Genomic DNA, 25,218 nt, shown 5'->3' on the forward strand with positions numbered 1-25,218 from the left:
TTTGAAAGCATTTTTGCGGAATTTTAAAACTCGTGAAAATTTTGTGAGAAGGAGAATCTTGAAGGATAGATAGAAGGAGAAATCAGGTAAAAATGTTATTTAATTTTCAATGCAGGAGATAGATTTTTCCAAGAATTTTCCTCGGATTTTTTTACTAACACTCAAATGAATTTCGAAAGATAGGCGGAGAAATTAAATTTCCTGAGCACAAGGTCAATTTCTGGAAGAATGTTCGTAGGATTTTCTACGTCCAAAATTTCGCGAGACGAAAAAGACCTGCAAGAGACGGAGAAATAATTCATGGTTCAAGCGTAACAATCTTCACGAGTTACCAGTCCCGTTTCTCACTCCCTTCCAAGCAACACGATCAATTCTCCATTATAGAAGTTGGACAGGAGCCTCGATCGAACTTTTACCAGACGTTCATCCACCGAACTATATCATTAACGCCTATACCGTGGCCCCACGAAACTTCTCCGTTCTCAAGAATTTGTCCCTGACTTCCACCCTACAATTACACCCCTTCCGCGTGATTATTCGATATCGTCAGCCGTTAAATACCTTCGGAAGCCAGTTGCCTCGTTAGAACAGCGGGAAATAACGTGCAGACAACATCTCGATATTAACGAGCCTCTTTCGTTCGAGGCATAAACGAAAACGAGCCACTCTGGGCTTGTTTCAACCTTGTTGAATTAAATTATATTTTCGCCGGGTTATCTTCTCGAAGTTAATCTCTCTGTCTCTGGTTATCTCGATAGAACGTGGGTGCTTTTGGACTTTTAACGGGTTTCCCTGTTTTAAAAAACGTCAGGATTGTAATCAACGCAGATTTACGTTTCTCACTGAGCGTTTATGCGTTCTAATTGGTGTAAGGAGAAAGATACAGACGGGTTAAGCTCATAACCGACGGTATCTGTGTTTGAACAGTGATTTATCTCTGCTTTGATCGCTTCTTCCTCGTGCTATTAAGTTTCGACGTGTTTTTTTTTGAGAATTTTTTTTAGGAATTTCATGATGTTTTGCGATTGTTGAATTATACTTGTCTGTAGGGATATTTTATGGTTGAAAGGAAGTTACCACATCGTTCTTTTCAGTAATTCCGTCTTAACGATGCAAATGTTTGCTGTGATTTTAGTGGAACGAGAAAAGCGGTAGCAAATCGGTAATTTAATTAACTATTATTAGTGGTGATTATGGCGTGTGTGTATTACAGACACTTGGGAGAAGTGTCGAAGCCTCGCTTCAACCGCATGCTTGCGAAATTATGCGCGTTAGAAATTCAGAGGAGATTAAATAACAGCTCGTTGCGATTATTGCAAATTACATTGTAACTCTCGTTAGCCGAACGATCAAAGATAATCGCGGATGCTAATCGTTATAAATCGTGTACTCTTCACCTTCTCTCGTTACGCGAGTCGTAAAATCTTTCGGGATTATGCTCGATTATTGAAAAATCTAAATTGAATTCTCGTTCGACGAATTTTCAAAGAAAAATTCTTATTTTTTGGAAGAAGATTTAAAACTTCAGTATTCTCCCTAATTCTCCCTTGCAACTTCAGAATTTTAACCCAAAAAAATCTCTAATTCCATTCAGTTGAATAAAAGAAATCTAATATACGAAAAATCATAAAAAAATCTTCACAAATTGAATCCTTTTTCTATGAATTTTCAAAGAAAAATTCTTCCTATCTGGAAGAAAATTTAGAATTCTATTTCCAAAAGAAACATATTCTCCTTCACAGCTTCAGAATTTTTACCCAAAAAAATCGCGAATTCTTTTCGAAAAAAATCTTCGCAAATTGAATTCTTTTTCTATGAATTTTCAAAGAAAAATTCTTCCTATCTGGAAGAAAATTGAGAACTCTGGTCCCAGAAGAGACACAACTCTCCCTCAGCTTCAGAATTCTAACGAAAAAAAATCTCCAATTCGATTCACTTGAATAAAATCTTCAATGAAGGTTTTCTATCCACGACTTCGATATTCGAAATTCTGAAAAAGCTATTAAACTCATGTTTCCACAGCAAATCTTCTCCAGAATCCCCTTTCCAACCCCAAACCAACAAACATTCCCCATCTCTTCCCAGCGTCCTTCCTACCAAAATTCCAAATTTCGCCAAAAAGTCACGAACTTGACCGCGAACCAACAAGCAAGGATCATTGATCTCTCGAATTTCCATGGTGCGACGAAAAGGTGCTCGACCTTGTCGTCCACTCGGCTGACCTCGTAACACCTGTTACACCTCGCGAAGTGGTTCAGCCGAGGTTACGCGTAAACGAGTTTAAGTCACGAGGCCGACGAAATCACTTTCACTGGTACCCCCGTCTCGCAGCTCTCTAAGTTGATACCAAGGCTGACTCTTCTTCGGGTGAAACCGGTATTCCCTTCCTTTCCCTCGTTCGAACAGCGAAACAAAAAAAAAAAAACCGAATCGAACGATCGCTAGCCCAGGATTTGTCGTTAACGAAGGACGAGAGGGAATTTTTATTCATCGGTGTAACTTCCAGCGGAGGGAGGAAAATCCCTGAGACGTAATCCCGGAAGAGGAAACCCCCTCGAGCTTCCATTCGCGCGAGGATTACCGCTCGATGTGATTTATGTGGTAAATCGAACCGGTATTTTCCTCGAAAATATTACCGTGCCGAAGCTTGCAGGATTTTTCGAGGGTGGTTTGTTTGCTCTTTTTCGCAGCTAACTGGCTATTTTTCTTTCTCACTTGGAACTAGAAAAATGGCAGATGTTAAAAGGAAATACAGGTAACTTACCTGTAACTCTTTGGTTTCTATTTTTTTCTACACTTTATTTACAAGATGTTAGTGAAACTTTTGTACAACACAAGTGTCGTGTAATCTGCCAATTATCAAGAGTTTAGCTGGTAAGGAAAGTTAACGTACGAAGAAGCGTCGAAATTCTTCGTTGTGCGGAGTTTTAGGATTTCACGTGGGAGGAGAAGAAGGTTTCTCGAAGGTTAGACGATCGTTTGAATGTTACCGATCTTCCGTGTTGTGACGCAGAGGTTGACATTTGACGGAGGTCGGGGAGGAGGAGGAGGAGCTTTCGTCCTCGAGGAGTTCACGATCACGAACAGGACGGTTGGACTTTCACGGAACCGACCCAAGGATCTAGCCGGCGCAGCCTTCGATCGATTCTCGGATCTCTCTTCGAGTCATCTCTTCGGGACGATGATCGGTGTTAAATGGATAATTGACGGGGGTTGGTCGTGATTTCATTCGTTATTCCACGGTGAGGGAATGAATGGTCTTGTTAAACAGATTACTGCATCGATGCAGTAATAGTAGAGCGAGTCATTTCTTGCGCAAGTTGTATCATCGTCCGTTTTACACGTTATTTCACTTAACGCACTCTCAACCGCACGAATTTGCGCTGAATATGTAAGATTGCTGAAGAGGTTTCTAGGAAAATTTGTGAAGAAATAGTAGTGTAAAATTGAACGATGTTTCGTTATATCTGAGAACATTAGGAAACGAGGTTTCTTAAAGTTGTAGGTGAGAATGAAATATTGTTGGTGGAAAATTGACTATTTTACAATGTTAATCTGTTAAACGAGGAAGACGAGTTAACTCGTTACCGATTCACCAATAGTATGCTTATCGAGCGATTACTCGTTCTTAATTGCGCTGTTATGCTTGTATCAACGCTAAAATAACCAGTTAGGTAAAAATGACCTATTAGCAACTTTCCAAAGAAGTGAATGTTTGTAACTTTCCGACTTTGTTCTCTGTATTTATATTTCCCTTTGTATCGATACGAATCTAATTTGTTAATCACGTGTTAGTTACATAAAAATTCACTTTTGGAAAGTTGCTAATGAGTCACTTTGACCCGGGCAGTCTTTCTAGCGTTGAACGCGAAGTGCATCGCATTCACGTTTAGCCATAATTCATACTCGTTTTTAATTACGAACTAGAATAATTCAATTTCTGTTTGAGAGGTGAACTTAGTTAACAAGTTAAATCTTTTACATGACTCACTCTGCTACAGTTCCATGAATATCGAAACCAATGAGCGACACAGCGAATGAAACCTGACGAACTATGAATATCCTCCTCAGATATCATAATTCGTAAAGGAGATCTTCGTGCAGAAAATAAAAATTGAAAAAAAAAGAAACGCGTTCGAGTAAACGATAGGGGATATAGGGGCTGGGTGAATGGACGTGAGTGACAACAAATAAATAGTGTTTTATTCACAAGTTAGGTGCACAGGGACGGCGACAAGTGCTCGGGGTTAGTGTCACCCCCAAGAAATAATTACTGGTCCGCGCGGTGGGTCTTTGGTGGAGATGTGAGTTTATGGAGCAGGAATCGGTGTGTTCCTTTCTCTGCTTCCAGCTTCACGGAAGCGTTCTCTTTTTTCCACCTTAGAATCCGATCGACGATTTACCTTGGTTGGGTGGCACGAATCCGTATCCGCTCGCGCCCACTATCACTCCGCTGCTGTCCGCGCTGTTCGGCGGAGGACCCGGAGGGAACAACACTGGACCTGGATGAGAAATTAGAGTATTTTTTAAAGCACTTTTAAGAATTATTCTCTCACGATTTTCTCGTGAATTTGTGAAAATTTAGAATAGGGCAAAATTATTCTGTGACGACTCTCTCGCGAATTTGTGGAAGTTGAAGAATAGAGATGGTTAGAAGTTACTCGTGAATATTCATCTCAAGAAGTCAATTTTAGAAATTAATTTAGAGTTGGACAAAATTATTTTGCGACGATTCTCTTTGAAATTTGTGGAAATTAATGAATAGAGATGGTTAGAGGTTACTTGTGAATATTCATTTTCAAAAATTAATGCAAACTAGACTTTAGATCAGGGAAAAATAATTTTGCGACGATTCTCTCGCGAATTTGTGATAATTGAAGAATAGAGATTGTTAGAGGTTACTTGTGAATGATCATTTTCAGAAGTAAATTTTAGAAATTAATTTAGAGTAGGGCAAAATTCCTCTGTGACGATTCTCTTGGAAATTTATAAAAATTGAAGAATAGGGATTGTTAGAAGTTACTTGTGAATATTCATTTTTCAGAAATTAATTCAGAATAGACTTTAGAGTAGGGAAAAATAATTTTGCGACGATTCTCTCCTGAATTTGTAAAAAGTGAATAACAGAGATTGTTAGAAGTTACTCGTGAATATTCATCTTAACAAGCAAATCTCAGAAATTAATTTAGAGTAGATTAAGATCAACCTGAAGATCTGAAGTTACCGCAAGAGCAGTTTAGAAAATCTCGCGACGTGAATGTTTAAATTGCTGAAATGATCGTACATCACTTTGAAATTTGAAATTACCATAAGTGCAGCATAATTCACGTTGCTTTTAATATTACTTGGAAAGGATAAATTTGTAACCGTACTCCTTAGGCAAGCCGTGAGTCGCCTGCCGCGCGAAACCTTACACGTCATTCATCAAACCGACCATTAAACCCTTTCGTCATCCTGCATTTTCCATGTCCATCGACCCAATTCCACAGGAATTCCAATCAGAACCCACTCCTTCCCTATTCCCACGAGAGTGTTTTGCATTAGAAAAATCATACACCGCGTTACCAAGAGGGAGCTCGTTAAGTCCACAGTTGGCGATTATGCAGTCGCTCTATTCCCTGGACAGGTAATGTATCAATAAAATTACACGTTTCTCCGTTTCTAGCAACCTCAATGACCTGTCCAGATCGTGATAAAACATCGTGATTCTTATCGAACGCGAGTTAGTAGATCGAAGATCGGCGAATCGTTCCGGGATTACGAAATTATTTACGCAATCCGCGGTCTGGCCTTCACGGTCGTTCGCTTTCGCTTTAGTTCGACGCTTGGTTTCGTTTCTTCGGGGATTCAGTTTTCTTCGATTGCTCGATATATAGGACAGAGAAGTGAATCACACGTTTCGCGATGTCTCGAGAGATTTACACTTTTTGCGACCTCTTTAAAAAAAAAAAAAGAACAGCGAAGCTAAAAGAATTTACGAAGTGTCAACTTCAGACTTGTAGTTCTAATAAATTATTCCGTAGATTTGATTATTCACAAGCTCGGCAATTTTCTCGGCGCATTCTCAAGGAAATCCAATGGAAATTTCTTCACTCCAGGAAGTCATTTCGAACCGCAGGCCATAATTAATCGATGTCTCCGCAGGATATCAGATTCTACAAATATACACACTCCCGGGCGATTCTTATTGATCAACCGTAGACCATTACGAAACGAAACGATTCACAGTAGCGAACTGCCGATCAATTGTTCCGGTTAATTAAGAAAGCCTAACTGCCCGATCGAATCGAACCATTGATCTCGCAAACGTAGCTCTCAGCCGTATTATAAATATGAAAACTACACTCGTAAACGAAACGTAAATGCCGATTCTGTTTTAAATAGGGAAATACGTTATCTAACATCCAGTTCCAACACAACCCCAGCCAAGCCACTTTCCCAACGTTTATTCACCGTAGGTGAGTCTGAACTTGGCACCCATTCCTCGCGTAAACGCGTTCCACTCGATCGCAAGGATCGCGTATCCTGGTAACACGTGTATCGATCCGCGCTTGTGACACGTGATAAATGTCAGATCGGCATTGATCTGACCTTAGTCGAGCTAATAAACAATCTCGTTATCCCGATAAACGAAGTCTCTGCTCTCCTCTATCGGCGATTAAATTCAGAGAGGGAGAAAAAAGCAAAGTTCCAATTCAACAGAAGTTTCTAAAATTTATGGAGTTCCTTTTAAAGTAACTGAAACAGTTGGCCAGGTGTATTTATAGCTTAGTTGGTATCGATCAGGAATATTTACAGGCACTTTCCTTTTCCCGTACGCATTATATTAATCACTTATACCGTCGGTAGCCTAATCAAGCATCCGTAAACCTGTTCCGGTAGACGTATCCTTGGAAGTGCGCTCAATATCGATCAGATTATCCCTGACGAGGCTTGGGATCGTAATTTCTCGATTTCGCCATCGCGGAATTCGTGGATAATGGGCTCGTTTAGCAGTCACGTCGTGTCTCGATGGGAATACAGGAGGAAATTTAATTAGCCCGCGAATTTCGCGAGTTCTCGTTTGCGGAGAACGATCATACAGTGGATTTCGAGTGTCGAATTCGAATTCAAGCTGAGCTATTGTGAGCTGATCGAGGAGGAGATAACAGAGGGTTGTAACGATAAACCGAGATCGATGCGACTCACCTCTGTTCGATCGCGGATCTCTCATGACAGTGGATGGCCTCAGGTATGGACCGAATCCTGCGAACAGCTGATTGTAGTCCTGGGACGAAGCCACTGTCAGGATTGTTAACACTAAGGTCACCAGAATTATCTGAAACGAACAGTTTTTTTTTATGTTAAATTACATATTTTAACACATCGGTCGTTTTTCAACCGCTGCTGGCGGAATACGCTAATTGGCATAATTTACAGCTCTAATGTTGAACGAAGTATTAGAAATTCTTTACTTGAATTTATCATTTTTCAGTTTCGATCAATTTCACAGTATATCGTCAGAAATGTGTTAATTGACTAATCTAGAAAAAGGCTGCTCAAACCGTACAAATATGAAATATTGCCTATTAATTCTACAGACCACTTTGCACAATCCTCTATTAAACCTCTCTAAAATCGCTTAAAATTACGTTCGACAGGTGAATTAACGCATCAAGGATCACAGACGAATTATTACGCATCCTTGGTGCTGCTTTCACCCGTTTCTCAATATTCCACGTGCAAGAAAACCGCCTTTCGAAAGAATCGAAACCCTCGAACCTTTTTCATTCGATCTTAAACGTCGAACCCTTTTGCTGCACTTCCACCTTAATTTAGTACTTAATTTCACGGTTCACGCGCTTCCACCTTGAGTCAATAAACGAAATTTTAAAGCGATACGGCGAAAATAAGAAATTTCGCAGTCGAGGTTAAAAATTTCCACGTTACGCGTTCAAATCTGCCGTAGCGAAAGGGTTAATCGTCTCTGAAGGAACGTGACTTGCGTTCCTGTGCTCCAGAAAACCGGAAACCTGAGACTGTCGCGATACGGTAACGAAAAACGATCAACGAGATCGCTTCGTTAGGCGTGCCTGAAAACGCCGGTAACCTCGATCGGATGATTGACGATCGAGACGGAGAGTCGTATATACACTTCTATTCATTCCATGCGACAATTTTTACGAGCATTCGTCGGTTAACAATGAGGCAGAATTTATGGGCCAATAGGAGAATAAAATCAGCACCCGAACCGATCGTTTAGAAGCCTTTACGCTTGACGTTTCTATCCTATCGAGAGTTACAGCACTTCATTTCCATTTTCTATTTCAAAGTGGAACTTCTGACTGAAGTGTTGCCTGGTAAATTAACCGTGAAAAGATGTATGGCGTACCGCGAAAGTAAATCGCGATACGAACGCATTTTACCGAGTAAAGTTCCTTTTAAGACTTCATTTTTAATTTACCGAGTGAAGTTTCTTTCAACCCTCTGCACTCGAGCGGCTACTGAGAAGCGACGTTATTTCTTACTATTTGGTAAATAACTAAAATAAATAAAATAGAAGCGTATTATAATTAAAATGTATTTGTCAATATACATATGGTATGATTTATTTCTACGTTGGTTTTAAAAAATTTCATTCTTTTTTGGGGCAAATACTAAATATCAATTTTGAAGGTAATAGGCCATAGCGGTGTTCCATAAATTGCAAGGTATCGCTATCATTATCGTACGTAAAGTTACCGTTTGTGCGTGAAAGATGCTTCAGATTTACTTATTTACAAATGAGAAAACCATTTGAAAATTTGACGAGATGCGGAAACATATTTAACTTACCGACTTAGGTAAGTGTTCCGCCGAAGAATGTTACTCACAACAGGGTTCAGCACTTTAAAAAAGGTTGGGCTATAGTGAAAAGACCTTCGAGTGCAAAGGGTTAAGACTTCATTTTTAAACAATTTACCTATTACATAGATAACTCTTCCTTTGCTAGATTTCACAAAGTCGTTCTGTTTTAACCAAATAAATTGCACACCAAGTTTATAGAATTTTTGTTTTTAATTGAAACTCTACTTAGCTTCCGTTTTCTTCTACTGGATAACGTAGACGACCAGTTAATTGCTCTTTCGACAGAATTACACGGTTGCTGCAACAGGTTCTAGATTCTAGTTACCAGAGAGAACGATAAATATTATCGTGACGAGTTATCAATTGGCGAGCCATCGTTACGAAGCGAACGCACAATCTGGTAAACGTGAAAATCGTCGAATTGTGAAGCTTTTCGAGACGTAGGAGAAAGGTGATTCGTATCGCAGAATATCGTCTTCTTTTCGATTTTTTTTTTTCTTCTCTTCATCGAGCCTTCTGTTGCGTAAAACCTGATGAAATCGTTACGAGTCTTTATGAGCCACGCTGATCGGTGGATTCCATCGACGTTACAGACTCTGGGAACTCTAGTCGGCGGATAATTGCGCGTTCAGATCATGCTGATTGTTTAAACGAGCGTGCACGATTGTGTTCTTTCGTCTATCGGCTACGTTGTGTGTATATATATCGAAAGCAAGGTGAGCAAGCAGACACGTCACTGCAGCGCGATTTCTTTCTTGAGCTTGACACAATGTCAAGGCGATTAATTGTTGCACGAGAAAACGGTATAATTGAAGAATAATTGTAGAGCACGGGGATAATAATCCTGCGGATTGAATTACTATTCGTGGAGATAATTCCACGAGACATTCCGAAGATGTGAAAGATTCGAATCTGCGGTCTAACGTAATCGTTGGAATGTTTTTTCGCTGTTAACACACGGTCGGGATGAAGTTATGTCAGACCGGGTGTACGGTTGTCACAACTTGGAATAAGGTTGATCGAAGAGAAACTGAAAGACAGATTAATGATACGCCTTGGTGAGATCGACCGTTGATTGGCACCGGGTCTAATTAGAGATCCCGGTCTGGACGAATAAATTCACGACAGTGTAATTTCTGTCTGAATTGAAAGCTGGATAGTTTCTCGCGATACTATCGCTATTTTCCTTGAAACCTGTTTTTTCGCCTGGAAAAGAAAAAGTTCCTACCTAGGAAGCGGCCGTTTCCCAAGCACGGTCGAATTTTTGTTGTTTCGAATTTTTCCCTATGGAAATTTGTTGAAAAATGTCGAGAAACCTGGAAGTACGTATCGTTGCAACGAGTTTCTTTGGAGGTAGTTTATTGGGTGGGAAAGCAAGGTCGAGGTAGCACAGATCGAGAACGCAAGGACGTGTTCGATTATCGATCGGGACCGTTCGATCAATTACTCAGTTTCGCTTGTAAAATCGAACACGTAATTCTCGAAGGATAATTTCATCCCTGTTACGAGATGAAATTCCTGAATAAATTTCAATTAAGCCGCTTTGTATTCAAGATCAGACGCGCGAACGGCATTGGAGGAATTCCTGAAACGTGGAAAAACGAGCAATTCCACCGGAGAGCGATTCCTTTGGAAAAGGAGGAGTAGCGTAGTTGGACGAGCGCGCGTGTTCGATTGTGGGTACACACGGAGGCACGAGGTCGCCCACAAACCACGGCACACATGTGCGTGTACCGTGACGGCAGATCACGCCGCTGTGATATCTAAGCCAACGCGCGCGTCGATGATCACGAGGAGAACCGCACGTAGCCACCCAAGACTTGATACTCGGAGCAATTTATGCCGTCGTTACGAAATTATTTCTGGTAAACATGTTGCGCAGAATTTGTCGGGGTGAAGCGGTGCACGAAAACGCGCGAGAGAAAAGCGGAGAAACACGCCTGCTGCGTTTTCCCGCGTGTGTTGTGATTAATGGACTTTGCTCAATCAACACACAACTTGGAGGGGTTGTTGTATTGCTAGTTTTCCGAGGGAAAGTGTGCATAACTGATGCGTGAAAACACACCGTAGAGGTGGAGAACCTGGTGTATAATACCATGCAACCGACCGTACACGACACGCCAGTGGGAGGGTGTATTTTTTGGTCGAGACCGTTTAAGGAATTTTTCAAGTGAATTTGAATTTCAAATGCAGAAAGCTATACTTCTTGCCCTAAATTGCTTCTTACAATTGCTGATTTTGTACGATGAAATTATTGGAAAACTCGGGAAAGTTGCGTATCGCGAAGTTACAACATCGACTGATTTGAATAATTGAAGTAAGGAATTCGACAATTTCTTTTTTCGCTATTTTTTTTTTATGAAGTTTAACGAAGAAGAACCAATTCCTGAGATCCTTGTATTTTTTAATCGCTTCAATTTTTCTATTAATTCATTCTTTTACAAGAAGCCACGAACTTAAGAGAATCGACTTCTATACAGAAACACCGAGGAATTTCAGTCAATGTGAGGGGGGAATAATAGTGGAGGAAGAAGGAAGGAGAGAGACTGAAACACTATTCATTGAGTGAACCGAAAGTCTCAAGGAAGCGAGAAATTACAGAAGAATTTCAGATCGAACCGATAAATAAGGGAAGTTGCGAAAAATAGCGGTCACCCATCCTTCTCCAGGTCGCGACGAGTGAAGCTTGACTTGGAAGATCGAGAAGCGAACTCACTCTACGTACACCAAAAGTCCTATTACAACAAAGTACTCTATTTTTCTGCTGTATCTTTCGATCTACGTTTCTACCATTACATTACACCTCTCTGAACTGTACAATGGTACTTTAATCGAACCAAGAACAATTCCAAGAACAATTCCAACCTCCTTTCTGCTCGATAATCAATGAAACACCGTGCCGGTGCTATTTCATTATTCCTCCTTCTCTGAATCCACTACAAACCGCCCGCGGACTCTTAAGTTTCGCCTGATGCATACCTTTCGACATTCGCCAACGTTGAAAGTGGCGAACACCATTTCTTCTTGGTGTTATTCGACGGAGAAGCATCGATGTAGGATTTAACTGAGCCATCACGAAACCGACATAACGCTTATGTTCCCCGATAACGATCGACGCGCTAATTTATGCGTCTGATCAGATGACTGTGACTGACATCAGCCTGTGCATCGCTCGAATCACTTAGAAATTACAATTTCACCGAACGAAGTGACTTAACAACGTGGAGAAATTATTGCCAACAATTTCACGTCTCTTTAACACCAGGTTTACGGACATTTCTTACATACCTATCTCTACGGACACTTGTCAAATTGACGCGTGAACGAAACCGCATATTTTCTTTAAAAAGCAACTTATTTTATTGAAAAGCAACATATTATACACTATCAACTTACAAATGAATGATAATACGAACAATATATATTTGTATAAAATTTATAACAAGCATAAGTGGTAGGAGAGAAATGTAATCGATTTCTATAATTTTCCTAGTGAAATTCGAAATGCGTCAAAATGGCGCGTCCCGTAAACCCAGTGTTAATCGCGATTGATGTCGAATTCACGGTGAAACGTGGTTCCTAGCCGAAACAACGATCTCCTCGGAATCGTTTCGAGTTTCTCCGCTCGATGCAAACGAGATTCATCTCTACAGAGCAAACGTTCCATTCTGAACACTCTGACTATTCGAGTGTTTCCTCGTTTAACGTTGAAAGAAACCACGCGACTCGTTTCCCGCTTCCGTTTCTTCCGTATCGTTCGGCGAGGACGCGATTCCAGCCGCGTCTGCGGAGAACGGATGCTTCCGTTGCGCAACGAAGAAACCACGAAAGACGAAAGTCTGTTCGGTATCGTTTCACCGTGAACACGGGGAACCAATTACTCGTTTCAGCTCGTTTCGTTGACGGCTCTAGCGAAGAGAGGATCGTTGGAACGATCGGTTCGGGAAACACTCTCGCGAAATTGACTCATTAAACGTTAGGTAAATTAGGCGTGTCGTTGAATCGCCCATAGTATTCGCGGTATGAAGCAGATTTTGTTTCCCTTCCGAACAAGTGCAACGAAATCTCTCTCTCTTTTTTCTCTCGCAACAACTGACTGTAATTGCTCGGTTTTTCTGAGCTATTAAATGGTGCACAGGTGGAATGCGATCGCTTTTAGCAATCTTCTTCGAGAAGCTAGCTATTTGGACTATTCAAATTTTGCAAGTTGTCCGGCTGCAGGAATGAACGATCCACTGTTCTTTGTTAAATTGCTAATTGAAAAACAAAATTGACTGATTTAATCGCGCATCGAGTATTCCGCGGAGACTTGTAAAATTAGTAATGCAAGAAAACTTTGCTTGAGATTAATTGTTAATAAATACTCGAGCAAATTTTTCTTACATTCTTTCAAAGTTTAAAAGTCTCTGTAGGATACTCGAGTTACGAATAAATCTTTCAACTTTTTCTCTAATTTTTTTTAATTATCAATTTAACAGTGGATATCGATCTGTTTTTTAAACAAAACTTTTTCTTACATTCTTTCGCATTCCCAAGTTTGCAAGTCTCTGTAGGATACTCGAGTTACGAATAAATCTTTCAACTTTTTCTCTAATTTTTTTTAATTATCATTTTAACAATGGACATCGGTCTGTTTATTTATACAGCGGATAAACTGACATTTGTTCCGCGACAATGGGTCAAACGACTGATTTGCACCTGGATCCATTGTCGCCGGAGAGACCTGGAATGCGCATAAAGTCACACGCACACGCTTCAGGTCGCCTTTGTTACAACACGCCCACATAGTGCACCGCGTTATCTTCTCGCTTTTACTTCTATGCCTCTCCACTTGCAATCTAACCCCACAGTCGTTACTCTCGCGTAAAAACCATTTTTTTCCAGGTACTCTCTCGGTGTTTCTTAATTACTGGACAAAAATGCACATTTTTTTCCCTGGATTTTCAGCTGGCTAGCCGTGTTTCCGAGGGCAGATCGATTTTTCCACGTCAGACGCTCTTTGAAATTCAATTAAAACGAACGGCGAACCGAGGTGAATCGATTCACCTGAACGTTCCTGGTTTTCACAAATTTTCTAATCCGAGTGTCGCAACCCGAATTTACGAAGCAGCTGTGTAATTTCTCTATCAGCGACGATACGACGCACGTTTAGCACAGGACTGGTTAAAACTTTAATTTTCGTACAAGTTACACTTTCGATTTGAAGACGGCGTGAAATTTTACTGTAGAAAAAATTCGAAAAATTTCTAAGTCTAGAGAATGACAAGAGAATTTTCCATGGTTGAAAAATGTATGCAGCGGTGCTTGCGCAAAATGTTGGAAAGTGTAATAAATTGGCTCGGAAGGTGGAATGGCGACATACGCGGTTTGTTGTTGTTACAATAGAAAATTCGTCATCGGAGGTTCGTGGATTCGAAACGGGTAGGAAATATCGTAGACTGGTTTCCTGTGGAACGTGAACTCTTTCGGAAAGGTGACCGCGCGGGGGAGAATTGTGCAACGAGAAGGCGATAATCGAGGTCGACCGTTCAGAAAATTCGACGGAATCCCGTTCTCTAGGAGCGAAACGACGCCACCGGAACGAGGAGAAACTTGTATCGGCGTTACGGAATTTTCGTGTTGTTCCTATATGTCGCTGGAACACGGAAAGCACCGAGGAGTCTGCATAAATTTAACAGCAGAGAAAATCGCGTAATGCCCGCGTAACTGTGTTCCAAAGGGTATCTGAAGAATACACGAGTGCAGAATGAGAGAGGGAGAAAGAGGCACAAAGAGGCATTGTTCGACAAGAAGGATCTAGATTATTTGGAAGAAACTTGTGGAGATCGACGGTGGTTTGTGCAGCAGATGTGCGATGATATTCTTGACCACGAACAGTATTCTTCTTATACTAATACTTGTGTGCTCTAAATTAATTGCTTGCGAAGTTAAGATCCCTTCGAAGAATTTGAAGAAAAAAGACTTGCTTTGGGATCGAAGAATTTCAAATGTAATCTAAATTTGGAAGGTTTTCTTTTTTTAATACGAGACAGAAATATTCTTAAAAATTTGTGTAGGAAATTTCGGAAGATTTTAGTAATTAAAAAGTCTGAAAAATGGGATTGAAGAATTTCAAATGTAATCTAAAATAGAAAGGATTTTTGTTTTAATAGAACGAGGCATTTAAATATTCTTGAAAATCCATTTTCAGACTTCTGTTTCAGAAGATTTTAATAATTAAAAGATATAAAGAATAGGATTGAAGATTTTCACATGTAATTCAAAATTCACAGGTGTTTTTTTTTTTAATACGATGCATCGAAATATTCTTAAAAATCTATTTGGAGAATTTGAAAAAGAAAGACTTCTCTTTCGGAAGATTTTCGTAATTAAAAGGTATGAAAAATGGGATTGAAGAATTTCAAATGTGATCTAAAATTGAAAAAAATTTATTTGAAGAATTTGAAACAGACTTTTTTTCGCAAAATATGAATAATTAGAAAAATATGGAAAATGGAATTGAAGTGTATTCTGAATGCAACGAGGCACAGAAACATTCCCTGGATAAGCGATGAATTCTAAGCTAAAGAGAGATTACAAGATAGGGTCATTTCTATTCACGGTCTCCTATAGAATTGTATCATCGAGTGAAAGCTAGAGCATCCCCGATCGCGATTTCATCCTGACGGTGTCACGGCTAGTGCAATATTCCCGTGTACTACGGATTACGTTCTTGGCGGTGGGCCAATTATTGCGCGAAATGGGGGCCAAAGGTGTCGGAGAACGAGCATCTTCGTAATTAGAAAGTAGGACACGCTGTGCACGTCACTATTGAATTTCTATTACTCCTGGCAAGGCACTCGTTCGACCCTTTCAAAACGTTCCTCGATAAATATTCCGAGAAAAAAAGGAAAAAATATAAACCATCCTTTTAAACGACGTTTTAACCTCTGGTGAATACATAATCTCCTTTGTAATACCAACTTTCCTTCCATACCGATGCTATCTCGCTCTCTATCGAAGCAGCAGCTGTTCAACTCGAAAGTATTCGCATATTAAAAGCTATCTTTAACGCGATATCTCGATTTCGTACGAGAAGATCCATTCGAGACTGGCGCGAAACTGGCTACTCGACTGGCTATTACGTCACTGATAACCGAGATAGCGCGTGAAAGGGGCGAACTAGTTCTCGTCGGGAGTAAGAAGGGATACGCTAGCGAACATGCTGGTCACGGTTCGATAGGAAACGAGAGAAAAGCGTAATGGAGCATTTCTCCATTGGCTCGGAACACACGTTTCCTACACGAAAATCGGCGAACGTTCACCCGGACTTTCGGAAAAATGCTCGTGAAACAGCGAACAGGTCGCTCTTCTCTCCTTTCCAATCCCGTTACCCAGGTCGCTTTCGCCCTGCAGGGAAGATATAGAATGGTTTCACGCTCGTTATTCACCTGGAGAATGTTAATTCGAAGCATTCCGATCGTTTCAATAGGAACGAAGATAGATGGAATATGATTGCAAGGTTAAATAATTAAGAATCTCTTTTTTTTTTTGCAGTGAAAAATAGAATAGAAAATGTTGCGTTGGGTAGAAATGTAGAGTGAAAAGTAACGCTTCGGTGTTGCCATGGAAAAGCGTTAAAAGAGCGAAAACAATCCTCCCCCGGGCATCGAAAGTTCCGCGAAACAGGGTTCCCCGGTTCTAACCCGGTGATTTACAGGCGAGCGTAGTTCGCCGATGAGGAAAAACAAAAGAATGATAAAACAACGATGAAAGCGGCCTTTCAGCCGTATGACTAATCGGCCACGGTGCACCGCCGCTTAAGTACGATTTATGCGGGCCGACGAATCGTTGACGTACAAACGGCGGATTTCAGTATTTTTCGGGGATCGCTGATTTATCGGCTGTCCCTTTCTGATAACGGTGGAAATAATCAAAATTTCGGGAACTGGTGTAATTGAATAGCGTAATCTGAGCTTTCCGGATTTCAATTTTTCACAAATCAGCCGTCGCTGATTTATTGGGCATTCATTTCTGATAACAGTGGGAATAATCAAAATTACGATGTAATTGAATTGTAGAATTCCTCGAAACTTGATTTTCCTGGATTTCATTTTTTTCGGAGATCGCTGATTTATTGGGTATCCTATTCTGACATCGGTGAAAATACTGAAAATTGCACAAACTGACGTGATTGAATAACAGAATGCCTTGAAATCTGATTTTCCTAGATTTCATTTTTTCAGAGGTCACTGACTTATTAGATATCCTACTCTGACATCGGTGAAACTACTAAAAATTACAGAAACTGATATAATTGAGCAGCAAAATGCCTCGAAATCTGACTTTCCCGAACTTCATTTGAATTTATCAATTATCTCCTCGAATAAAATCGCAAAGAATTAAAATTACCGAATCTGATATAATCGAATAACAGAATACCTCCCGAAATCTGACTGTATTCTCTACGAAGAAAGATTGCTCGGAAGCAGAAGGTTAGCGAGATTTGTTCGCCATTAATCTCAAATGTCAGCGTGTCCAATATTTCTTTCGAAGTCTCACACATGATTTATGAACCTTTTTTTGTCACACTTCGTAACGATACCTTCGATTCCTCTCTTTTCTACCATTTCCAACGCTTCTACTCATAATCATTCGCCTCCTGCATTCTTCCCGTTAATTCATTTTATTCAAATCGATGCACTTGGTTGCACGAATAATACGAAGATTAATGCCACGTAGAAACGTCGCAAAACCATGCTGCCTCGAATACCCAGACCGCGGAATTTCCTCGCAAAAACAGCATCTGTCGTAAGACACTTAGAGCAACTCCTCGATAAGAAACCTAATCTCAGTGTGTCGTTCACGCGCTAGATCCTCTACAAACTGCCAAAAAATCGTCCCTGCAACATACTCCATCTTTTCTATCACACACCGAAACTTCGTCGAATCTGTTTCCTCCGGGTTCGTGTCGGTTACCTTTTAGAATCGTTCTTACGTGTTTCCAATCGACAGTGTCGCTGTCGATTACTCGCCGCCGCGATTAGAAAGCGAGAACGGACACCTATGACCGGCACGGTGTAAGAGGGCAAACCGATCCAACGCGATCGAGGGAAACCGATTTCGAGTCGTTCAACACGCTCGGTGGCTCTCTAATGAATGCAAGCCGCGGTTGGCCGAAATTGCTGCTACTTGGTACTCCGGAACCCTTCGATTTCACGTTACAAAACGCGTCCGTTAATGCGTTTTGCATAACAAGTTCGTGTCGTCGTTCGCGGTTACCGTTTAATAGATTTGCACCGATGTTCGAGGATAATTACCAAACGAGGCGTTCGGTTCGCGTCTAGATCGAAAGCGTAATTATTTCTATCGAGAAGTTCCTGTTCCACGGGATGTGTGCAGAGGGGAAAGACGTGGATTAGTACGGCGAGATTAATATACCTGGCGAATCTATTTCGCAAGAGGCTATCGAAGCCCGATCGCGTGACCAGAACCAAGAGAGGCAGTTTTCGTTTTAGACGACGGTTAATGGCGTTTTTCGTGCGTGACTCCGTCGGGTAGGCTAGGCGACGGTGTAAAAAGTGTATGGAAGAAATTAAACGGAGTCGTTTACAGGCTGGTTGCACAATGCGATAGTTTGAATTCGCGGGCGCACCTGCCTCGAACGGATTACGCCCATTCTTCTGATACAATTCTGCATTTCTTTTGTGTAGTTCTCTTCTTGCTACCTTGAATTGAGTGACTGTTCGGCGGAGTTGAGGAAAATTGTTGAATTAAAGAATTTCTGTATTGATGAAATAATATAGCGTGTGCTGGATAAGTAATTCGGGCGAAATATTGAAATTTTTTGGGAGAATTGTGTTTGCTTAGACGGGGATTGCGAAATAAGTGAAATTCTTCGTTTCTTCTTTGGAAATTGGTCAGATTAAATTGCTTATTGGAATAAAAAGTATTGTGAAAAAGATCATAGAAGAAAGGATTAAATGGGATCTCAATTTCAATGATCGAATTAATAATTTTAGTTCTGATGTGTTATTCACTCTCTGCTTGATAAGTAATTATGGTGAAACGTCGAAATTTTTCAAAAGAATTGTATTTTTTTAAGTAAAGATTACAAAACAAATTAAATCCTCCATTTCTTCTTTGGAAGCTGGTCAAATTAAATTACTCACTGAAATAGAGAATTTTGTGAACAAAATCATAGAAGAAGGGGTTAAATCCTCGACTTCTTTGGAAAGTAGTCAAATTAAAAATTGCTTATTGAAATAGAAAATTTTGTGAGAAGAATCGTAGAAAAAAGGGTGAAATGTAATCTCAACTTCAATGACTAAATTTATAAATTTGAGTACCGATGTACAATTAATTCTCTGCTTGCTAAATAACTCTATCGAAGCATCGAAGCGATGTACTTCTCTCGTGTGATAAATTTTTCAAAAATATTTTATCAAATTCTTCATTTCTTCCTTGAAAATTACTCAAACAAAATTGCTCGCTAAAACAAAGAACATTGACAAAAAGAATCTCAGAAGAAAGGGTTAAACGTAATCTCAACTTAAGGTAAGTTAAATCCTTCATTTCTCTCCTCAAAAATAGTCAAACAAAATTGCTTCCTAAACTAAAGAAAAGGTTAAACGTAATCTCACCTTCCTCCAAAATAAACAATTTTACCATTCCCTGAAAATTTCTATCAACTCGAGAAGACTGTTCCAAACAAATGATAATCGATCAGCTGATAATCCTCTTCGAGGGAGACGTGTCGCCACTGGTTACGCAATGGCCGACCAGAGGCAAGCGGACGCGTTACGACAGCCTGGGGCAAGGACGTGGACCTGTCTCGCCAACGGCTACGATCTCGTGAATGAACCCTAGCCGAGTTTACGGATTTCCTCTGCTACTCGCCTCCAGGTCCGTTCAACTTCCTTCTATTCACTCTCCCTACCCGTTTAAAACACTGCAACCTCGTCTATTCACTTTTTAGAGTAGAACCTCGGTTAATTAACCGACCTAACTCTTATTCCACTCGTGTGAGACCAACAATTACTTTCTTTACGAAGAGTAACGTGACGAAAGCTATAATAACTGAGGGAAACAGAACGGATTCATCAGCGATATTACATTTTCGTAACAATTTTTCTCCTTATTTATGTAGTATAGAAGGTTGTTCACGAGTGTTGGAATATTTATAACGATCCTATGCAATTCAATTCAACATTTTTCGACAGTGATAGATTTCACGCTGACAATGAGTAATAATTCTTCGACGCATCGTTGACTCGAAGAGGAACTCTTCTCCAGTCTATCTCATGGTCGGTAAATATTCCGATACGCTCATGCATAAACGTACAATTCTACCAGAATCAGAGCAAAGAGGAAATTCGTCCGTTCTCCATCGCGATAGTTCGTTCCTTTGATAAATTCATTTAACCATCCACGATCAACGAATTCGTCTCGATCTCTAATTACTAATTACCCTAAAGGGGGATACGGTAGACGAGAACAACGCTAATCGAGGCATAGGCGAGAGATGTCGACGTCGGTGCAAGAGTGTTTTCGCGATGCCTAGCCACGGTTCCATAAACTAGGATGTAGAAAGTCCAGTCGGAATATGCGAACCTCGCGCAGTTTTACGCGGTCACGAGGAGGATCACCGCGCTCTCCCTTTTCCAACGACCGATCTTATCGTCGTTTACCGCGAAAAAACGTGGTACAAACTTGCGTCGAATTAAAATTTAGTTTAATACGCGGACAATCGTAGAAAGTCTGCACGTGAAAGGTTCCACGGGACGACGTTTCGTATCATTTCGACTGCTTTTAACGAAGAAACGATAGTCTCCCTGAGATAATTATCATATATCACGGGGAGATGTAGGCGACGCCGATAATTTCTCTTACTTGCAACAGCCTCATCCTCGATCACCTTCGACTACCTTGCACGATGATACCCAGCCAGACACCTCATCGTCCTCCCGTAAAAAGAAAAGTCGCGAGAGAGGACTCAATCACGTTGGGAAGGATGGTGTATGAGAAATGGAGCAACCACAAACCCGCGTAACACCGTCGTTCCACAAGACAGAGACGATGATCGATCGAACGAACGTACCGCCGAGCTAGTTCACTATAAAAGCGCGCGATCTAGTCCCGCGAAAGTCTCTGCCCTACCACCGTACCCAACCTGCCTCCCTCTCCAATTAATCCTGACACACGAACCCTCTCCAGCCAAGGAAACTCTTCCCTTCTCTCCGACTTCGCGTCTGATCTCTTCCGCGCGTGTACTCGCGCTTCCCTTCCCTACTCTCGATATTACTTACGATCCTCATGGTCCGTTGAATGCTGCTCTCGAGCAGTCACGTGACAGTGGTGGTTGGATAGCCTCGAAAATATCCGCCCCACGCACACATGCACGCACCGGTACAAGGCTTGACAGCGTTTTCTCGTTCGACTCCAATTGGCTGATCGAACGTCGAAGCGTGTTTAGGTATGGATCTTCGAGGTGAGATAATGTTGATTCCTAGGATGGAGATGTGTGTCTCGAACGGTTGGAGATTTAGCTTGGAACGGCGTGACGGTGTGGAGCAGCGAGGTAAACTATGGCGATAATAGGTGGATCGTAGGTGTACACGAGAGCCGCGCGCTTGCCGTACCGGGACCGTTTGACGCGAAGTGGGGGCTGTTCCTGGGACTTATATGTCGCCGCTGGAGGCCACAATATCCCGTCGGACCCCGCAGGACCACCGAGCCCCTCTAAACGGGCCCTTGACGATGGTCAAGGTGACCCCTGCCCCGCGGGGACACCATGCGACCGATCGCTCAGGTGTTCTGTTGGCGATCGCTTCGGGGAAATCGACGTCTCTTCATTCAGCTCTTGCGTGTGCCCGATGGCTTCTTGCGTTACACCGTTTCGCGATACGTCGAGGTTACAGTTGGAGGGAAATTGAGGTTGACTTGGATGGATTTTCGGATGAATTTAGAGCGAGCTGTGGGTTTTTTCTTCTGTTTTAGATGAGTGATTGTTTGGACGAGGTGTCTTTGGTGGGGATAGCTGGGTGGGTTGGAAGGAGTTAGAGGTGTTTTTGGAAAGTTGAGCGGGAATTAGGTTAGGTTAGGGGTTTGGAAGTTAGGCTGAGTGATGGTTGTTTTCTTTGGAAGAAGCGCAATGGCTGCTTGCGTCGTCTTGTGATAGTTGGTTGGCTTGGAGGAGGTACAGGTGCTTTTGGATAGTTTTTGGAGAAATTTAAGTTAGACTGAGTGTGTCTTTTTTTATTTGGAAGATGAATTGTGTTGATTGAAAAATACAGCATTTTAGAGAGAAAGATGTTGGATGAGGTTAATTCTAAGGGTAGTAGGAATCCACCCCTTGATTACTATCCTACTTTTACTTTAAAAATACAAAGTGTACGAAATGTAAAAATCTTCCCAGAAATTTTTCCTCTCGAACCACTCAGACGATCGACATTCAATCCCAAATCTAATAATAAACCCCTAATTTCCCATCCCTGTCCTCGTCATAAATTATTCACTTCACATCTCACCTCCATTCGACCGCTTAATTGTAAACAGTTCAGCTCAATTGACGACACAACTCGGCCGCACACAGCGAGCGCTCCACCTTCGCCAACACCGAAAGGGTTAAATTGGACCGAAAAAATTGAAAGGTTTAAAACGTGGCAATTATCCCTTCTGAGCGCTACAGTTCCTCGAGTTCTATGTAATCAATCTTCGTCACGGATCAATTGATTCGCCTAATCAAATCCACGTGTCGCCAGGCATTCCTCGAGAAGAGAAAAAAGACAATCTTCGACGATTGTCATTGAAGAATGGAATTATCGTCGATTGTCCATACGATCTCAATTAAAAGCGTCACCCGCGACATATTCCAGTGACGCTTCTTTGCTACCATTATGCTGCTGCGATCGGAATCCGGATCCTGTGCACGCGCGATCATTAATGACATCATGTACAGTTGCAAGAACTGTAATGTGTCGTCTGCGACGCGATTGTCATCGCTAAACAGTGTCGTCTCGGTTTGAAATTAAAATGAAACGGTAGCAAAAAAACGTCCGTCCTCGTGGTATCGCATTTTCCTGGTCTAGACGATGGAATAGACCGATTTATCGTGACGTCGTTCTTCTTCGGCGCGATTCGCCGAAAAAAAGAGAGAGAAGGGAAAAAACGCGCTGGGGATTCACGCTGACGCGACGATCTTCTCGTGATAAACGCGAAGAATAGAGAGCCTCTTGAATGGGAAATCTATCTTTTTTCTTCTCCACTCTTTCACTCTCTTCTTGCTTCGATCTTGCCGCGTCTGGAGGGAAAACTTGTTTCGGTCCATCTAAAAAGACTCTCGCATTATACGGGGTTCCAGGAGGTATTCTGAAATATACGAAGTACGTAACGCGGTAGATTCAGTTTGGTTCGTGCAAATTCGAGAATGATATTCTTTATGTTTTACAGCTGAGTGAAGATGGAATTAGAAATACGGGGGTCTTCAAATATTATTGTTCATTCATTGACAAAGGAAGTTATTAATTTCTCTTTTTCGCGAGAGACCGAACAAATAGATGACATCTGGAGTCTTACTGTCCTCAAGGACCTCAGTGTTTTAGAAATCAGAGGTCCCCGAACAAAATTATTAATTTCTAATTTTCACAAGAGATCCCAGAAGTAGATGACACCTGGAGTCTTGCTGTCCTCAAAAACCTCAGTTAGGAAGCTATGATCTAAGTTTAAAGAAGATCTCAGTTTAAAAAAGTAACGAGGGATCCTCAAGTGAAACTTTTCATTTCTCATTTTCACGAGAGTCCATGCAAATAGTTGACATCTGAAGTCTTACTATCCTCAAGGACTGCAGTTAGGAAACTACGATCTCAGTTTTTTCGAAATCAGGAATCCTCAAATGAAACTTTTCACTTCTCATTTCCACAAGAGATCACAGAAGTTGATGACATCTGAAGTCTGACTATCCTCAAAAACCTCAGTTAGGAAGCTATTATCTAAGATTAAAGATCTCAGTTTAAAAAAAAAGTCAAGAAATTAAATATTTTAATTCTCATTTTCACGAGAGACCGTACAAATAGATGACATCTGGCGTCTCGCCATCCTCAAGGACCCGGGTTTTTTCGAAATCAGAGATCCCCAAACGAAACCATTCATTCCTCATTTTCACAAGAGATCACAGAAGTAGATGACACCTAGACTCTTCCTATCTTCAAAGACCCAAGTTTTTATCGTCTCGCAGTAACAACACGAGAAGAGTAATTAATCCCGCAATCTGGTCAGAAGTTCCCAAGAAGTTCGCATAATTTCCGGCGATGAATCTCGGGCGGGGAATAAATCGGTGTCATCCACGGACGATTATCACGATTCGAAGGAAATTACCACCGCTACGAAACCAACCGACCAACTTTTTTTTCTACTTTCCACCGTATAATATCGCAAGGCCCCGTCGATCTGCATCTGTCGTGTGCAACTATGGTGGAAATTCAATCGCGAATTCAAGGGAATCGTAGCATTTTTCCACGTGACAAGGCCATTTTGGAGAACACACGAGACTCTCTCGTCATTTCGCCCTTCACTTCCCTAGAGGACAGTTCTTCCTAAAAAGCAGAAAGTACGTAATACAACGTGAGGTATGAAGTGGAACAAGGCTTTTGAGCTGCACCGATTTGGTCTGGGGTAAATGGAAAAAATAATGGGTTGTAACGACCTGATCAAGGCGGGGTTGTACCATTATCTCGTCGAATGCCCCCGAGTATTAGAGATAATTCCGCGTAGAGGAGAGATATTACAATGTATCGGGTAATGGTAGAGCAGCTAAGTTTGTATTAATACCGCGGAAGGGCTGATTTCCTTCGTTTTATCTGCACACTGTTATTTCAATCTCTTGGAACATTTTTTATCATGTGCTTAAGCAAGTGTGTCGAATACCGAGGACCTAAATGTGTAAATAAAATTAACGAAATTTTTTCAGATTGAATTGATTACCATCGATAGAGACACTATTAACCCTTTGCAATCGAGTGGCGGCTGAGAAGCGACATTAACCCTCGTCCGTCCCTCGTGTCAATTTGACACACTTTTCCGATAAAAAATTGTATTATTCGGCTATTTGTGGAAAAAATTTTTTCTTTATTTTCTATATTTAATAAAAGAATTTACAAAATTAATTATTTATTTTTTCGGTGTCAAATTGACACCGAGGGACCTATTAAGATGCGATACTGAGTGACGGATGAGGGTTAAATAATCGTCACTTGGTAAATAATGAATGAAGACAGAGAATACCTACGGGCCTCCATAAATTTGTTTACCACAGTGAAATAGAGAATAAATCGAATATTTAAATAAAATAGTATAGTTCGTTTCTACGTTAGTTTGAAAAATTTTCAAAGGAGATCCGACTTGCAACCTTTCCTA

At 41.1% G+C, this 25,218-nt stretch overlaps 1 protein-coding gene across 2 annotated transcripts in view; it reads right to left on the reverse strand.

Annotated features, from left to right (window-relative positions):
- Positions 1-21,359, reverse strand: part of LOC108574803 — a 23,047-nt gene extending 1,688 nt beyond the window's left edge. The window contains exons 1-3 of one of the 2 annotated variants that reach the window (XM_017937447.1): positions 21,114-21,359; positions 7,189-7,318; positions 4,404-4,502 (exon numbers count right to left, since the gene is read on the reverse strand). In XM_017937447.1, the coding sequence (XP_017792936.1) occupies positions 4,404-4,502; positions 7,189-7,318; positions 21,114-21,122 (238 nt within the window). In that variant the 5' untranslated portion in view covers positions 21,123-21,359. Of the gene's footprint in view, positions 1-4,403; positions 4,503-7,188; positions 7,319-20,697; positions 20,767-21,113 lie in introns of those variants that run through there. The other variant, XM_017937446.1, reaches the window with a different exon arrangement.
- Between the last annotated feature and the right edge of the window lie 3,859 nt (positions 21,360-25,218).

This window comes from Habropoda laboriosa, unplaced genomic scaffold (genome assembly GCF_001263275.1).
Source record: "Habropoda laboriosa isolate 0110345459 unplaced genomic scaffold, ASM126327v1 scaffold257, whole genome shotgun sequence".
In the NCBI taxonomy this organism is placed as follows: Eukaryota; Metazoa; Arthropoda; class Insecta; order Hymenoptera; family Apidae; genus Habropoda; species Habropoda laboriosa.